General features: G+C 35.2%; 1 protein-coding gene across 3 annotated transcripts in view; it reads right to left on the bottom strand.

Annotated features, from left to right (window-relative positions):
- Nucleotides 1-781: 781 nt before the first annotated feature.
- Nucleotides 782-18,515, bottom strand: part of LOC132287013 (uncharacterized) — a 35,272-nt gene continuing 17,538 nt past the window's right edge. For all 3 annotated transcript variants that reach the window (XM_059789473.1, XM_059789472.1, XM_059789474.1), the window contains exons 5-13: nucleotides 15,493-15,563; nucleotides 10,956-11,014; nucleotides 10,636-10,734; nucleotides 9,563-9,620; nucleotides 4,817-4,953; nucleotides 4,672-4,728; nucleotides 2,302-2,399; nucleotides 1,483-1,691; nucleotides 782-1,145 (exon numbers count right to left, since the gene is read on the bottom strand). In XM_059789473.1, coding sequence (XP_059645456.1) covers nucleotides 1,075-1,145; nucleotides 1,483-1,691; nucleotides 2,302-2,399; nucleotides 4,672-4,728; nucleotides 4,817-4,953; nucleotides 9,563-9,620; nucleotides 10,636-10,734; nucleotides 10,956-11,014; nucleotides 15,493-15,563 — 859 coding nt within the window. In that variant the 3' untranslated portion in view covers nucleotides 782-1,074. The remainder of the gene's footprint in view (nucleotides 1,146-1,482; nucleotides 1,692-2,301; nucleotides 2,400-4,671; nucleotides 4,729-4,816; nucleotides 4,954-9,562; nucleotides 9,621-10,635; nucleotides 10,735-10,955; nucleotides 11,015-15,492; nucleotides 15,564-18,515) is intronic.

The raw sequence follows: 18,515 nt of genomic DNA on the forward strand, positions 1-18,515 counted from the left end.
AGTGCAAGAATTGCCATTCATTTTAGCAAAAAGACATATATATATATATATATATATATATATATATATATATATATATACCTTTGTGCAATAATTGACACAATTTTTTCATTTACTATGATTCTTAAGAGCACATACCCTGAACTACAATTTTACAATTTTTTTATATTTGTATCTATGTTACAAATTAAATTAATACATACATACATATATATATATATATATATATATATATATATATATATATGACAAATATGAAGTGTATCATCTCTATTTTATTTAATTTCATTTATACCAGCAAAAATCTGCTAGTTATACAAACACCAAATTACACAATCTGCAATATATAAACAGAATTTTCTGAATACACTCGTTGTAACACTCATAATATCCCATAATCCTTCATTTAATATCATTCAGTTAAATAAACAAAAAAGGGACGACAGATCTCGTGCAACTCTCTCACATTGTGACTGAAGTTAATGGACAGTTAATGGACAAATGTGCGCAAGATAACGGATCGAGTGAGAAAAAACAAAGCCATTAATTATTTATAGCAGACGCATATTTTTTAATTATTTATATAATTCATGTTGGGGCAATAAAGAGAGGACATGAAGAATACGAGAAGAGAGAATATCGACAGAGGGCATAACTTTATTTATTTATTTATTTATTTTTATATTCAGACATGCCATTTAACATTTTCCAACAAACCCCAATGCGAGTCACTATAAACATCAAAGGGAGAGGAAATTAATCTAATTACACATTTCTACAATGAACCAAACAAAAATATTATGACAGCTTCCAAGACATAGTAATCATATTGAAAAAAAAAAAAAAAAAACATAACATAACAATTTAAATGATAAATTGTGTCATATATGACTAAATTGCATTTTAGTTCAGTGACTAACATTTGACTTTCCAGCATCATTTATTGAGTCGGGGAAGGGGGATTACATTATATACACATCAAGTAAAACACAGATTGAACTTGCAGCCAGTATCATCTCTGCAATTGCTTTGTATACGATATAGAGAGCACTTCTCCGGCGGAAAGAGCAGGCACTAAGCAGGATTCCTGTGCGGAAATATTTGTTGAAGAGCTTGGGGCAGGTTCAACACAATCTCCGCGTACGCTGGGACACAGACAAAAATATTTTAATGTCAGTAGGAGCTACTTCGTCGAATGCACTTAATGCATGGCAAAGGCATAAAGACCATGAAAACATATTTCCAAGCTCTCGACAACTGAATGGCTACAGGTTACCTCAAGGTCACACACCAAATGCAGTCCTACAACTATATGCAGATATATTTTTATTAATATAGACTTTAATGACGGCATAAAAACTATGTGTCGCTGTGACAGGTGATCCATAATAGTTCCACAAGAATGTCAGGGAAGACCTTGTCAAAGCTTTTACTATTAGTAGACAGCCTAGATGAATAAAATTTCATTCAGAGGAAGTAAACCTTCTGGTAAACTCAAAGTTCGTAATGCCTCCTCCGCATAAGATAAACGTGCTGGTATAGGGTGACTTCCTACAGCTCCATTTCCCTTCCTGATCATTGTTGCAGGATTTGAAGATTTCTTGGATACATGCATGGGCCATGCCAGGGCACTGATTCGAGTTGGAAGTACGGATAGGAGATCTGCATATCTAAGACTAACCGTTACCTTGCTGCAACAAGAAAACTCAATTTAGCACCATAGTGTGATTACATTGTTCTTTCCCATAGCAAATGAAACACACAATCACTTTGCCCTTGTGGGGACTTGAACCCTCAAACTTCCACTTTGGGAGGTCGAGGATAAACCACTAGGCTACACCCCTTGGTGGTAGCGTAAGCAATATTTTAGATGCTAATTTTTTTAAAAATAGTTAATTCTATTCAATTTTTTTGAAGCAAACAGTAATTCTGATATTAAAATAATCACAAAATGGCATCGCCAGAGGCAGCGGCCCATGTTTTGTTTTGTGCCGTCATTAAATGAATGATCAGCCAGTTGCCCAATATAATAAAAACCTACTACTGGACGATATGATAACTTTTATCAGTTTTTGAGTGGATGAGTATATAGTTAATGAATAATCCAACACTATTGTTGGAATTTTTGAAATTGTTGAGTATTTAAACAGCCACATTGTCATGTTAGATGCACTGATGTACATCATCCCATGATTTATGGGTTGAGTTGAGTAATTAAATTAAACCATAGGATAATTACTTCAGCAAAATAAACCCATTTTATGATAATAAACACAGTCAATCAGAAGAAAATGCACCAACCAATCAAAATCCTCTAGTACAAATTCAACCATGTGATAAGGAAGACTATGATAAAGCTCTCCAATTTGATTTCCATACAATTCCTTAATAAGGCGAACCTGCGTGAGAACATGCAAAGGATTGTGAGAAGAATGTAGATCTATCCTGGATTCACAATTTTAAAACAACCTAATGTAAGAAAACATAAGCACATCAAATGAGTTGAACATATTAACACCTCTTTTAGGATGGAAAGAACAATAGAATCTGGTTGGTGTAAATGTGGTGAAGGCTTAAATCATTAACAAGGTAATTTGATGGCGTTTTTGCATTTCAGATTTCAAAGGACATTATAAACCACAATATCCTAGATCTGAACCCTCTCTATGAAAAAAAAATTCCTTAAATACTTATCGACATGAATGATAAAATAGCATGTACACTCTATTCATGTTTATGGATTTCAATTACTTACTACCTTTCAGCTTCATTACATGGACTCTCCTATTTTCCTTTACGTAACCGTGTCGACATGACATGGCTATGGGTATGGGTATAAGATATGTGTCTGACACACGAGCCAAAACCAAACACCCTGATCCTTCACATGACATGATTAAAGAAGAAGAAGAAGAAACTCAAATTTAATAACACAGATGAATTTCCTATCAGTGAGATAGACAAAAAACTTTTTTTCTTTTTACCACACCTCATTTAATTTGAGTAATAATTGAGTACATCCTTACAAAACAACACTAAACATTACACTTTATTATAACAGTCAACGTATCCAACTTCTAGACACATTTCCCGTATCCTAATTATTGAAATATGAAAGGTCCAACACTTAGACACACAGCTGCAGCCAAGAGTCCAAGACACTAATCCAACTCCGGGTAACATAGCTTTTCAGACAAAAGTTACAGTTACAAGAGTACAATCTAAAATCCAATTTACCTAAGTGACATGGATATATTGATTGATCAAGTTTGTCTTTTGTTTTAGAATCACTACTCCAATTTAGCCTGATGCTAATAAAAATGATTGCTGGTAGCAGTGAAGAGTGAATATGTTTTACAGTTTCTCTTGTGCAAAGCTGAGGGGTGCACCATGGAATCATTTCAACACAGTTACAGCTCAAAGGTTCAAAAAGGAAATATTGTCCTTCAGCAAAAAGCAGAGGCATCACAAAAACAACTTCCCTACAACTTGTAAAAAAAAATGTCAACCATTTTGCTCATGCAAGTCAAAAAGATATTGACGAAGACCCAAAAAGTGGCACTTGAGAATTAAAATTGAAAAATACATGCCTAAGATCTGGAACTGTACCAGCTAAAGCTTTCACATATGACTCCAGTTTGCAATCGATGAATGGGAGAAGAGAGACTTGCAGGTTGATTTGTGTGAGTTTGGTGAAAGAATAGGAAAAATTGTGCGTCTCACAAAGGTGTAGAAATCTTCATGGAGATGCACAGCCCATTAAAAGTTGCACTGTAATGAATAGTTCAGGATAGCAAAGTTAAGACCATGGATAAAAGCAACCAAATTTGGAGTCCACCTACCGAAGGTTGGTATAAAGTCAAAATAAAGGCCATGCTCATTGAAGGCGAGCATTGGCATTTCTATTAGGGATAATAAAGAGGAGTTATTTGCTACTAGGTCCAGGAATGTGACCAATGGTGGTCTATGGTAGTGGCCGAGGCATTAACGTTTTCGAAAGAAGACTTCGATGAATCTAAATTTAAGAGAGGACATGATGTATACTAGGAAAGAATGGGAAGAGAATTCATGTGGCCGACACCACCTCTATGGGATAAAGGCAAGGATGAAAATGATGACGACTTTGATGAATCGTTTGGGAGACTCTTGCGAAGTAAACCATGCAGATGCTAGCTTGGTTGGTCTATCTTTCTATGTCCTTAAAGCATCACATAGCAAATATAGGGTAAATTAGGCTGCTTATGGAATCATTTTTGCTCAAAGTATTGAAGACTATCGAATTTGGTTTAAAGATTCCAACAATTTTTCTCACATTTTTACTTACTGAATCATCCCATTTCTTATTCATTATTCTCGTCCCCTTTTTCCCCCTTTTTTCAACTTCAGTTTTGTTCCAATAATAACTGTAAAGCTTGGAAGCAGAATAGTATAGCAAGGACAGAGCATGTTGGTGGCAGTTAATGGTTCCTTAGAAGTTTTGAAGGTTGGATTTGGAGCTATAAAATGTGTCAAAACTTTGTATTTAGAGCAAAATTTTCACAATACAACCAGCATTTTAATGAAAATTTTGAAGGCATAAAAAATAGTTGAGAAATTTGGCACAATGACATAGCTATCTTTAAAGAAAATGCATAACTGCAACTATGTGGACTACAGATACCAACAATATACCTGCTCTCGTCTATCGACATAAGCTTGCAACAGTTCTCCAACATGATCTATGAATTTCTGAAACCAAATTATTAAGATGCTATATTGAGAACAAAATTAATAGGCCATATATATCATAGGAAGATCTTTAAGCAAACAACCTCACCATTGCATTGGAAGAGAGAAGATCATTTTCTGTTTCACGTATTGGCAGAAAGAATGGAACTGTGTGTTCAAGGACAGTCATCTTTTCAAGAAATGACTTGCTCTCGAGCACACAATGGTACAGCTCACAAGGTTCTCCTGCAAATATTAGAGAAACGGATCAATCAGCTTCCCAATTGCTTAGTAGACGAGGATTTTCAGTAGACAGACTAAATAATTCTAAATGTGTGTCAGTGGGTTTTAAAAAAATAAAAATAAACCAACACTAGCTACAAAATGATGTAAATAATCTACCTTGCAAGAATCTCCCCACCCCAAAGAATCAACTCATAAATAGTTCAAAATTCTTGAAAAGCATAACTAACAAAAAAACGTTAGACTGAAGCCTAATGTCACGGGTATGGACCTTTCCAAGCTCGCGTGTGTAACACTTAGCTCTGGTAAGAGTTGTGCAAGGTCCCTGATCTAGACTTAGAGGGAATAATGAATAGGTCTACACCATTTATCAAAATTTGCTCTTAACTAATTTAAACAGAATTTCAAATTAAAACTAAATAAACAGAAATTTCTATTTAACTAACAAGAAAGTGGATTAGACTCATCAAAGTGATAATCATGCTTGTCACAATTATAAGCAATAAAGTAAATCAATTACACAAAAATATCAGATTTATCTGAAAAACCCAACGGGAAAAAAAAAAAAAAAAAATTTATAATAACAATAAAAAACAATAAAAATAAACCATGGGACCCAGGGAGGCAAATAAAATCCACTATGCATAGGTTACAGACTAAATTACAGACTAACATCAAGAACCTTAGCCCTCCCGACTCAAACTTATGCAAGACCAATCTGAGATTTCTCGTCTGCTGATCTGTCGACAGACTTCGTTCCCCATGAACTCTACTTCTCTATGGATCTTCAATCTCCTTGCAAGTAAAGTCCAACCGTGTCTGTAGGTTTTGTTGTTGAAATCCTTTAAGCGCAGAACTGATACTTTAACAACTCACTGATCCACTAACCATGCTAGTTGCATTGATGATGGATGCAAAAATACGAATCCTAGTAATACTATAGAGCACAAGCAATATGGATGAAAAGATTATATGCAAAAGCATACCCTAGAACTTGCACTAGCTACTCTCTCTTATTTTTCTGAACATTGGGCACCTTTATATGTCGAAGAATATGGTTCTAGTGTAGTTGAATTGAAAAGGCCGACTCAGAATCCTGACTACTCAACCAATCGGGCCGAGTGTCGATCAATCAACACAAATCCAGTACACTTAAATTGAAGACTACTGTACTAATTGGATTCGGATTCTCATTTGATTTGTTTCAAAAAGCACTTTAAATTCATATCAAATAGGATGTTGAAGATTGTTAGTATTCATTCTATGGGACCTAAGAACAGTCTCAACACATAAGAAGAACACCTTCTTTTTTTTGACAAGTAATGATTCATGAAAAGAGTTCAAAAGGGGAACGCATCCCTCAAAAACAACACAAGGCCAAATAGGGCCTCTAAACCCTCAATAAATCCAAGAACTCTACAAGCTCTTCCAAGGATTTATAATTTCTACCTAGGACCCAACAAAAGAGAGTGCTAAGAATGGAGAACTTCAACGACCCAATATGATTTTCCTTTCCTTCAAATGATCTTCTATTTCTCTCAAGCCACGAACAGCACCAAACGCACAAAGGAGTAACCCTCCAAGAGTCAAAAGCTTCGGCCCCCACTATAAAACCTCTCCAAGCCTCAATCAAGCCTTTGTTAGATCGTGGCATAACCAAGTGTGTGTTTGTATGAGAGAGAGAGAGAGAGAGAGAGAGATTGATAGCAGCATAATAAACAAGTGCGTCAATGAAAGCCAAATAGGCAATTCAGCTAAGAAAAGTATAAATAATTCGATTCAAATAATAAACAACGCTAATTGAAAGGAAATTCCTGCAAATGATACAGGATATAAGGAAGATTATAGGCAGGCTGGACCAATCAAATGTACAGACCACAACCAACCTAACCAGGGATAACCCAACCATAACCTGAATCAGAGAATTGCAGCATAATTGGCTTGGCTTGGCTTGGACTAACCATGAGTTGACTGCTAAGCATCAGATTCTGTATATTATGGTGCTCGTCTATTATAATAAGATTGACCCTCAAAAGCATGTTATGGATTCAAACATAAGTATTAGTGATTCAAACATAGCAGAAAGGGGAACCAATATAATATTGTGAACGACATTCCTTTACATTCAGAGCAACAAGCAAGGGTTTTCCCTCTCAATATTTCTACCAAACTTCATCTCAACATGATAATATCGATTTTAATCTTACAATAAAATTTTCGGGACAAAAATCTATAGCATCATTCCAAATCATTTGGCTCTTCTCATCCCCATCCAACAATGATTAGACACTTGAATCAGAATAACTGGGTTGAATGAAGCAGGGAATCAGGGATCCGTGTATCATAGTCATATATAATAAAATGATGGACAAATACTACAAGAGAAAAATAGGAAGGAAATAGAAACTCTTTTAGAAAATTAGAGTGCGCAAGTAACAGGATATATACATATATATATATAAATATTGTATGATAGAAATGGATGCACTCGTAGAGAGATTGTCATCAATATAGTGCACATAAGATGGTTTACCAAATGACATATAATAAAAGGATCAAATAACAAATATCAGCTTACCCTAATTTGTTACATATTGCTTAAGTTAATTTCACGGAAACAACACTAATTTGTTGAGAAAATTGATGTTTATAAAATCCAAGAAACTCGTAAGTTGTTGAAAGAACCAATATCAGCTTACCCGTCAGAAAAAAATAAATTAATCAATATCCGTTTGATAAAGGTCATCCAAATAGTTATTGTTGTCAAAACATGAGATGAGAATATAAATTACATTATCCTAGACCATCTGATTCAGTAAAAATGATGCCGCCTTACCAAGAGGAGATGATAAAATCGCCTTCACAGCAATATTGAAACGAAATGAAAGAACGATGCAAGAGAAAGGAGAATTGCAAAGCAAACTTTATTTGCTGTAAAAATATAATATCTTCAACTAAACTGTAAACCCTAGCAATTACAAGGCTTTATATAAACCTAAGACTAGCTAATTACCAAATATAAAATAAAATCAAAATAGGAAAACTGCTGAAAATCATAAAACTACTCAAAAGGGAAAGTAGCTGAAAATTAGAAAACTACTTAAAATAAGGAATCTTTCAAAACATGGAAAGTTTATGGAAAACACAAATTCCACTTGCAGAAATTTAAAATTCTGCCTGAATCAGTCTCCCCGAGTTGGAAAGAACTCGCCCTCGAGTTTGGAGCAATTTTCCACTATCAATCAAAAATCCAAACACGGCTTTCCATCCCTTCTTTCTTCTTTCCGAAATCGAAACAAATATGTTAATCTTCTTATACTAACAAAGAATACAATTGCATAAGACTTTCTTTGAAACTGAGTTGATTCATAAAACTTAGTAGAACACGTATTTGGAACTATAAATTTAATCAACTTTAATTTTTGTTCCAACAATCGCATAGCCAGTTGTAGTGCGCTCCAAGAATTCATCCCAAACCATATCATAAAAATAAAATCCATTATTTTTCATCTTCATGGATCCAAAAGCTTCATGATTAACCACGTATACTTCATCTTGAGATCCTTCTTTTGTAACTTCCTTATCATCCTCATGTTTCGGAATCAATAGTGGCTTTTGCATAACCAAGAATTCACCTATATCACCATATATGATGTCATCCTCTTCCTCCGGGTAATCATCATATTTAGGCTTGACCATTGGGGTTGCATCATCTCCCTCGATCAAAAGTAGTTTTTCTTCCCCACCAAGATTTCCTACAAATTCAGGAATTTCCTCCATAAAGCCACCATTCCAACGCCTTTCATCAAGTGGAATAGGTGCTTGTCTGGATGTTGCGCTACTGCAAAAAGGATTGAAAAAGTCTTCTTCATAAGAATCAGAAATCTGGAAATTGATATTTGTCAGCCAACAATGATCAGTTCATTCATCGAGTGATCTATGGCGACGCAAAAAAATACGAATTTTTCGCAATAGTCTCGGTGTCTGACACATCATCATCCACCAAAACATTGTCATCAACCAGTGGGTTGACAACATGTTGACCCAATAGTTGAGTCAACAACTCAACTTGTCTCCGCAAAAACTCTACCTCGCCTTCCTGTTGCTTGGGTAAGGGTTCAGTCAGATTCTGCATCCTACAATTTCCTCCTCTCGGTTGTTGTCGTGGAGACATGATTGAGCAGTCAGAAAGCCGAAACCAAAGCTCTAATACCAAACTGATGCTGCCTTACCAAGAGGAGACGATAAAATCGCCTTCACAGCAATATTGAAACGAACTAAAAGAACGAAGCAAGAGAAAGGAGAATTGCAAAGCAAACTTTATTTGCTGTAAAAATATAATATCTTCAACTAAACTGCAAACCCTAGCAATTAAAAGGCTTTATATAAACCTAAGACTAGCTAATTACCAAATATAAAATAAAATCAAAATATGAAAATTGTTGAAAATCATAAAACTACTCAAAAAGGAAAGTTGCTGAAAATTAGAAAACTACTTAAAATAAGGAATCTTTCAAAACATGGAAAGTTTATGAAAAACACAAATTCCACTTGCAGAAATTTCAAATTATGCCTGGATCAAAAATTCATGGACGGCTTTATTATGAATTACCAGCAAAAGATGTCTCATATTGTATGCCAATCCTTGCTCCTTCTAAACAGCAGATAACCTGCACACAAAAAATATCAAGGTAAATTTTACCTTTGAGTGCTTTTTAATAAAAATTTACCCATAAAAATAAATAAATAAATTCAAGGTAAATTTTGTATTGAATCCAAAAGGCATAAACAATTAAACTTTAGAACCTATATTACCTTTTACCAAATACATCTAATTGTAGCCAAGAATTGCAAGTAAAAAATAAGACTGCACTCCCAATTAGAAAATCTATCTTCGCTCACATTATATGTATTTTAATAAAGGTATGAGATATTGTGTGATGCAAACCACTTCACGCTCAGCAGGAGTTAAGAGAATCTCAATGCTTTAATCTTACATGAAAGTACATATTACTTGAAAGCATATCCATGTAACTTAATCATTTAGTAAAAATATTTTGAGCTAACACCATGTGAATTAATATTTTTACACATTCCTGCAGTTGCAAAGTTCATCATTAGTGGATTAATTAATTAATAAAAGACGGTGTCGAATTGAAAGAAAACAATAATGATAATAATTACAGGGTCGAAAAACTAAGGTACATCCATTCTAAACAAGGATATCCATAATTAATAGAACAGGAATCCTGTAGATATCCATTCTACACAATGACCCAGAAGTAATTTGAAATAGGAGACCCTAAGACAAACAGATAAACGGTCACAAGAATCTCTAATCGTTGGAGTTATGGCATTTCTTCCATTTTTCAATATTTATTTCCAATTATTACAATATAAGAGAGCAATTCTTTCAAGACACGCTCCACAAGCGTCCCAATCAAGTCTTGAACCTTGCACCTTCCCCTTTGCGGGCGACAGCTAATAGCTGGTGGTAGTACAATATTATTCAACATTATCACTGATACATATTAACATTTTCATATTTGAAATTTCGGACAAGCTGCAGGTAGCAATTGTTCTCTCAAATTTTAGTCAGCTCCAGTATCTTACTGCAAAGAAACTTTCCGTGAACAAGTACACATTCCAGCCATAATAAAAGTAATCTATGCAGGCATTGAATACCTTAGTTCCAACTTTGTAAGTAATTTTTTCGTGGAAATGAAGACCTTGCATCATGTTTGCATCCCCTGGCATTGCCTTTCTTTCAGCCTCCATGTGAACCTTATTATGCCAGATCAATTATATTAATTTAAGTGAACTTGATGCATAACATGGAAACTCAAATATAGACCAAATAGCCTGTTTTTAAGAAGCAGCAGCAGGAAGAAGAAGAAGAATTTGATAACCGGGTATCAGATTTTCAATCATTAATTTATATGGTCAAAGGAGAAAGAGAGCAGGGAGGAAAACCCAGCCACATAAAAGTATCACTGAAATTATACCCGCTCCCTTATCGTAGCTAATAACCCATCATTCCATTGTTCGCCATCTAAACAAATTTCTGCGAAATAAAAAAATTTCTTATTCAAAGCATCAATAAAACATATTTACTTAAAGCAATATGTAAAAGAAAACTTAAACAAAGTAAATTTAAAGAGAGAGAGAGAGAGAGAGAGAGAGAGAGAGAATGTTAAGAAATGTGGCATAAATCACATGGCAACAAAACAAGCACAGATACAAATCTGTAATTCATTCAGTACAGCATATCCAGCATATACATTAAAAGCAGTCCAGAACAGAAGGCCATCAGACACAACAAGCAACACCCAAAAGTAAACCAGCAGGGGACTCAGAAATTGTTTATTACCAAGACATCCCCAGTAAGCATGTCACAGAGGGGAGAGAAACAAAAAAAAAAGAGTCAATGATGATGGTAATAATGATAATGATGACAAAGAAGCACTGATTTAGAACCAAGGCACCGGTAGGAAGTTGAAAAGTGCATACATTGACAGAAACTCCACCTGTGACCCATGGTGTCAATGTATTCTGTTATTTATGGACCAACAGTCCCATAGATGACACTCATTTTGCCCTCAAGGGGACTTGAACCCTCAACCCTCCACTTTGGGAGGTAGAGGAGACTTCATTGGTGGTGAAATATTAGTACTTCTGATGTATATATAGTATATACGCACATAATCAAATACAACAACTGTATACAACAATTAGGAGTTTGAAGATATTTTTACTCCAGATGGGATTGGATACAAGATATAATTGAAGTATTTAAAAAACAAATCACTTTAATCGATACAATCTTAATGCATAAACAATTAATTGCAATCAACATTTCAACTTCTTAAGTAAAAAATTTCTTGCCCTTTCTAAGTCTTTAGATTCCCCATTCAAATTTTACAATCTTTCAGTTCTTTATATTGCACAAGGCTTTTCGATCCAACTCCAACAAAAAAGCTCTAGTCAACAATATATTACTTTCAAGAGATATTCCCAGATGACACATAGGCCCATGAGACAATATAAGATTTTGCCCTACCATCTGCTGTTATGACTAGTGACCCAAAATGATAAACCAATTGCTCTATTTTGATCACCCACCCCCTTCAAAGAAATGATTTCTTTTTAAACGACACATATAGATCATACACATTATGAGAGAAGAGTACTGGGTTCTCTTTCCAAATTAAGAATTTTGGAGATAAAAGGCACCAGAAGGGGCACAATTAATGCACATATAAAGGATACAAAAGCACATCTATGTTCCTTTACATCTCAAAGCACCTGTAAAATTAACACATGAAAATACAAAATGAATCAAGAAATTAAAAAATGTAAAGAATTTAACATCAACTACTTAAAAGAACACTATATTCTGCATCCTCAAAATATCATACTTCTCCCTCCAAAGACTTAATAAAGGACACAAAGGTGTAGCCTGCCAAGCCTCTCAAATCTTCTTATTAGCACATCCAGGGTGAAACAAACAATCCTCAACCAACCCTGCCATAACCCATTAAACTCCAAAAGGGGGTGATAACATGTACCACATTTCTTGGGCTATTCATACTGTAAGGGAATATGATTGTGCTCTCTTCTGCCTCCATACACTTACAATTGAATTAGGAAGCATCTTCTCCGATGCCCTAGTTTGTCCCATATGAATGGGATCAGCCACATGAATTCTCGTTTTTCATTCTTTCTATTACAAAAAGTTGTCTCACATTACATTTAGTTTTTTAAAATCATTTCTAATTACTTCATCTCACATGAATTTTGGCCAGCCTCATTGTCTCTTACCTTCTATGCAAATAAATCTATCTTTTACAATCTATACAAAATAATATACCTTTTTCTTACCCCATGCATCCATGTGTGTCCATTTTATATGACCACACCACATAAGTCTACTTTTTCTCATTTTATCATCAATAGGTGTCACCCCTAGTTTTCCCCTCACTTGTTAATTATTAATCCCATCTTTTCTGGTCACTTCTATAATCCATCTTAACATTGACATTTCAACTACACGTTCTTGTTTCTATTTTAGCATCGAATGTTTTATTCCATATGATATAGTTGGCCTAATAACTGTGCTATAGAAATAATAAAATTTTCCTTTTAGCTTATTTGGTATTGGTTTGTCACATAGAATACCACTAGCTTGTCCATTTTGACCACTATGCTTCAATCCTTTCTATTACATTGCCATCTATCTCTCACTCTTCTTGTATAATCATCATCCTTGCCTTCATCCCATACGAATAGACTTGGCCGCATGAATTCTCTTGTTCCATTCTTTTCTATTGTACTTCATTTCACCGATTATATTTAACTTCTTAAAATCGTTCCTAATAACTTCATTACACGTTAATTGTGGTCGGCCTCTGTCTCTTACCTTCTATGACAACTAATATTTCTCTTCTAACTAGTGCATCTACTGATTCGTTTATATTTGTCCATACCATCTAACTCTAGTCACTTGTTTTCTCACTAATGGAAGCCACACCTAATTTTTCTCATACACTTCCATTAGAAACCACAGTGGGTGTTGACTACAAAATATCAAGAACTTTTATCCGTATGTACTTATGCCAAAACACGGTGAGGTCAATGTACTTTGCTTAAGTTTTCTATTCTTTCTACTCTTTTTTGTTGGGTTTCAAGGAGAGATCATAGATCTTTTTTTTTTTGATAAGTAGGGAGAGATCATAGATCTTTAGAGGAGATTGTTGATTTCCTGGCCTCTTTGCAGGCTTAGTGGCCCTTTGTGGGCTTTTGTATTCCTTTTGGGTTCCGCTCCCCTTCTGAGTGCTTTAATTTGATTTTACTTATCAAAAAAAAAAAAAAAAAAGGTACTTTACCCTTGAAGCTATCTAGGCAACTAGTTGGAAAGTTATAAGTGGATCCTTTGTCCATTACCTGAATAGTATGTCCTAGATGGTAGTCACCAGCCAACTTCAGTCCAATATGTGGTCTTACAGTCAAGCTCCCATCTACCTTTGTGCTCAATGACGATTCTTTGCTTGGCTCCATGAAACCTTTGCACACTTCCATTACCTATGGGGAAGCCTACACACATGGGAACGGTCTACCTAAGACTGTTCCTTAGCACTTAGAAGTCGTTGATGGCTCAGCCCCAAAAAATAAGTCTCCCTTCAACCTCCACTTAAGAAGTATGGAAACGGACATATGACATGATATAGACAAGACGATATGACAAGTGTCAGAAAAATAGGACATGGACACGGGCGCGGACGCGGTAGGGATACATCAAAAAATAATAATATAATACATTATTATATATAAATAATAATAGAGGGGGGAGGGAAGGTCATACACTTCTATACCATAAAATTGATTTTTAGCGAAATGAAAAAGATGTATATAATAGAAGCATAATCATTGAAACAATTTGTCATATCAAGAGGGCCATGCAACTCCAATATAGCCTCCCTTTCACACAACAAGGATCAAGATAAAGTGAACACGTGTTCTCTTTCTTTCAAGCGAAGATCCTTCAGTGACTAATGCTCAAGCGAGATTTAAAAATATAAAAAAAAATGATTCACATTTGATATCTACTTCCCTCTCAATGCCGCTTAGATCCGACTCTAAAACTCCTCCTTTGTTCCACTAACTACTATGACTAAATAACATTTGGTCTACATACGTAGATTGTCTAAAGACTCTAAACAATAATTCTTGAACAGTGAATGAAAGCTCAACCTATACGACACAATTTTTTATTTAAAGGGAACTTTTTCTCTGCTAAAAGTATTCCAGCAAAGTTGATACCTATATACACTTGTACGCCCTTCATCTTTTTTAATGAAGGCCAAGGAACCATGGCATATATGGAATAGAACCCATTTTGAGAGAGCTGAAAAGGTAAGACTGTTAAGACAAGAAGACATCACAATCCTCCAGTTACTTGTTGTCACACCCAAGGGCAATTACCCAAATGCTCTAGTAACCAAAACCCACAAAAAAGTTAATGAGCACCCTACCTCGCAAGTCCTCTTCGATAGAGTCAAACCACTTAAAAAGACTAGAATTCCTTTCAATCCAAGTGACCCAAATAATAGTCAATATAGCACAACCTAAAGGGTCTTGGCTTCCACTAGAACCAAACAACATTAATTATGTTTCAAGGAGGAATATTACATCCCTAGACGCAACCAACTTCCCCAATTGATATTTAGTAAGCTGAAAGTGCAAGTCAAAGACAAGATGAGACAATTATAAGAAGTGGCTGCAAGTGTCACAGTTCCACACATACCACAAATGACACAGATCGATTATCAATTGTCAGGGAGGATTTATAACCAATATGAAAGGAAGAGAGGAAAACAAGTAAGGATATTACAGAAGGCTCAATATTTTGATGCAACTAAATGTGCAAGTATAAGAAGATGAAAAGGAAAACAGAAGCAAAGTTTAATACAAACAACCATCGTTCAGAAATATAAAGCAAAAATCTTGGACAACAAAACTATCAAAGCTTATGTTTAAAAGTACCTTGAGTTTGAGAAGCACGTGCAGCTTCAAATTCCTTTTGTAAACGCTCAAAAATTGTCTTGTCAGAATCCCTATTGGAATCAATCACTTTTAGAATTTTACCCTAAAAGATCATAGCAGTCATATATAACTGAAATCAAAATCTCAGACAACTACAGCCACAAAACATGTACATCAGAATTAAACATGTACGGGAAAAAAATAAGGTGCATCATATTTTAACGAAACAGATTCAACATCATGGCTGAAATAATCTCGAATCAGTGTGCATCTTATTTTACAGGTTAATACATAATTTATTCAGAATTAGTTAACCTAAGGATGATAAAATTTATGGATGCTTTATACAAGTCAGTGATTTTGTGAATGCTTTATAGTTTATACAAGTCTGCACTTTTACAGTGTATTCAGATTAATTCTAAACCTCCCACACTACACTTGCTTCAGTAATTTATAATACGATTGCAAGTGATATAAATCTGACAAGTGAGCACTCTGGAAAAGGCAATATTTTGTTGCAATTGATACAGTTTATCAAGATTGAAACTAAATTTCAATAACTGCATGGAAACTTGGAAAGAGCTATATGGAAGACATTCATGACTGATCAAGACAGGAATAAAAAATGAAGAAATTTGTTGCAGCTGAGATTTTACAGAATGTAGGTTGAGGTGGTCATAAAGCTATCAGTCCTATAAAACATCTCACAGGAAAGCAGTCTGGCATACCAAAGCTCCATTGAAGGTGGCTTTCTTCAGTTGGACGGTAGCCCTAGGAAAGATTTTGACAATTGACAACCTAAGAAGGAAGACTTATCATAAATAAATAAAAGAAGGAAGCTTCAGATTATAAAAAATTGGTGCTGCATGTGCAAGAGAGGTGAGGAGTCAGTGAACCATCTTCTATTACATTGCCCAGTGGAATGGGGATGGTTGGCCGATGCTTATTGCAGTGCTTGGTGTTCATTGGGTCGTCAAGGGATCGACGAATAGCATGCTTGAGGCTTGGCGGGGATGTTTAGTGGGGACACAAGCCCGAGAGGCTTGGGGGGCAGCTCCTCTATGTTTGTGGTGGGTTTGTGGAGGGAGAAGAATAGGAGGTCCTTAGTGGATCCATTCTTCTTTTCTTTTTTTTTGTGGGTCGGGGGATGTTGTGTTAATGGGTTTTATTGTAAAACTATGGAGCAGATTGTGGATTTTGTGGATAGATTGAGATTATAGTGTCTTCATCGGATGCTCTTTCCGCTTAAGCGTCTTTATATGAATTTTACTTATCCAAAAAAAAAACATCCCACAGGAGGTCTCCAAGCAAACCCAGTAGCTCCAAGCTAAGTTTGCAGGCCAAAAAGAAAAATAGAGAGAGCAACAGGTTAAGGGAAAAGAAGTTGGAAGAAATTTAAAAAATCTACACTACTCTGATTTGATAACAAGTATCGCATAAAACCAAGGTTGTTACGATCGGGATCCTAAGTTAGACTGCTTCGAGACCATAGGACCGGATTGTAGGGATCGGAACGAGGATCATAAGATCCTACAAAATGAGAAGAACGCTAAAAATATATTATAAATAAAGAATTCCAGTAATTGTTAGATAACAATTTTAAAACCCATAAAAAATATAAACATTATACAAACATATTTCAAAATGCATTTATACACAAGCAAGCCAGTACTTGCCCGAGACCAGCTACCAGAGCAGCTACAGTGAATCGGTTACAGAATCAAGTCAGTGAGAACTCTGCTGCTACCTCAACCTCTTGAATATAACAATGTAGCCCAAAAGGTAGAAGTAGAACTCTAACATTACATAATTTTCAAGTAAGGTTTTATATGAAATGTACGTTTAGCTCTATTTTAATTTTTCCTTATTAAATGTATACTATTCAATGAAACAAACCAAGAAACTTTTGTAATACACTCTACTAAATATCAATTACATGAGCCATAACAACCAACATTTTTTTTCTAAAAGGTTTAAAGTCGATCAACATATTCAAGTGCCATATAAAAATATATGTAAAAAAAAAAAAAAAAAACATATTATCAGTTTTTTTCATACTTGCACGATCCTACCTCTTTGTGATTTCATGCAATTCAAATCGTTTTGATAAGTTAGGACCACGCAATCCTACCATATGGATCGCGATTTTGATAACCATGCAAAAGAACTGAGAAAACAATTAAATACCTTCTAAACTAATATCAAAAGAAAAAGAAGAAGACGAAGAAGTGGTCGAAGGTGGGTTTCTAGTTGTTTAAGTTCCCTTGAATGAGGCATTGCTCTTCCACATTTCTGAGAACCTCAAAGGGAAGAAAAGAGAAGTTGGGATGAGGGGAGATTAAATTGTCCCCCTAATGAGAAAATTAGTACATGAAGGGGTGCAAGGTCATTACTCATTCATAATCATACCTTGGTCAAGCGAATAGGTTACCATGATAAAGAGATGCTAGCCCCCCTTCCCCACCCCCCTCTTCCACAACAAAAAAGAGTGATGTGTGATGTCTGACCATTTTCTGATTATGACAAAAGAACGATGAATATCGATGTCCTTAAGAAAGTAAGAACTATTAAGGAAATGAGGATGGATTTGTTTCATCAACGGTAAATGTAAGAAACAGAGAGTTGTCCAATCCGTTAAAATTTGGTTCTCAACTGTGTGAACTTTGGGGAAGACAATATTTGCTTAGCCTGGGATAGCGATTAGTCCATCTGCCTGAAGAACAACTGCTTGAGTAGAGTGGACTAGTGGTTGAGTGCTCCTTGTTGTTCGGATCTTGACAGGGTTCGAGCTTCCCAAGCTCTATGCTGTTGGGGAACTTCACAAGGGTCTTACCACCTTCTAAATCAGAAAAGATGGTACTTTGGGTATCCTGGGGCTGAAATGCAAAGGGAGTCGTGACACCATCTTTAGTAATTTAATTTCGCACACTCTATAAATATCCACTCTCTCATTTCCCTCCACTCTCATAATTCTGTAAGTACAACTGCTAACAAACATCAGTATACCTACCAAAATTAAAGTT

The sequence above is a fragment of the Cornus florida genome, unplaced genomic scaffold (assembly GCF_030987335.1).
Source record: "Cornus florida cultivar Cherokee Brave unplaced genomic scaffold, ASM3098733v1 CherokeeBrave_3.0.0_Hap2_Chr11, whole genome shotgun sequence".
Classification (NCBI taxonomy): domain Eukaryota; kingdom Viridiplantae; phylum Streptophyta; class Magnoliopsida; order Cornales; family Cornaceae; genus Cornus; species Cornus florida.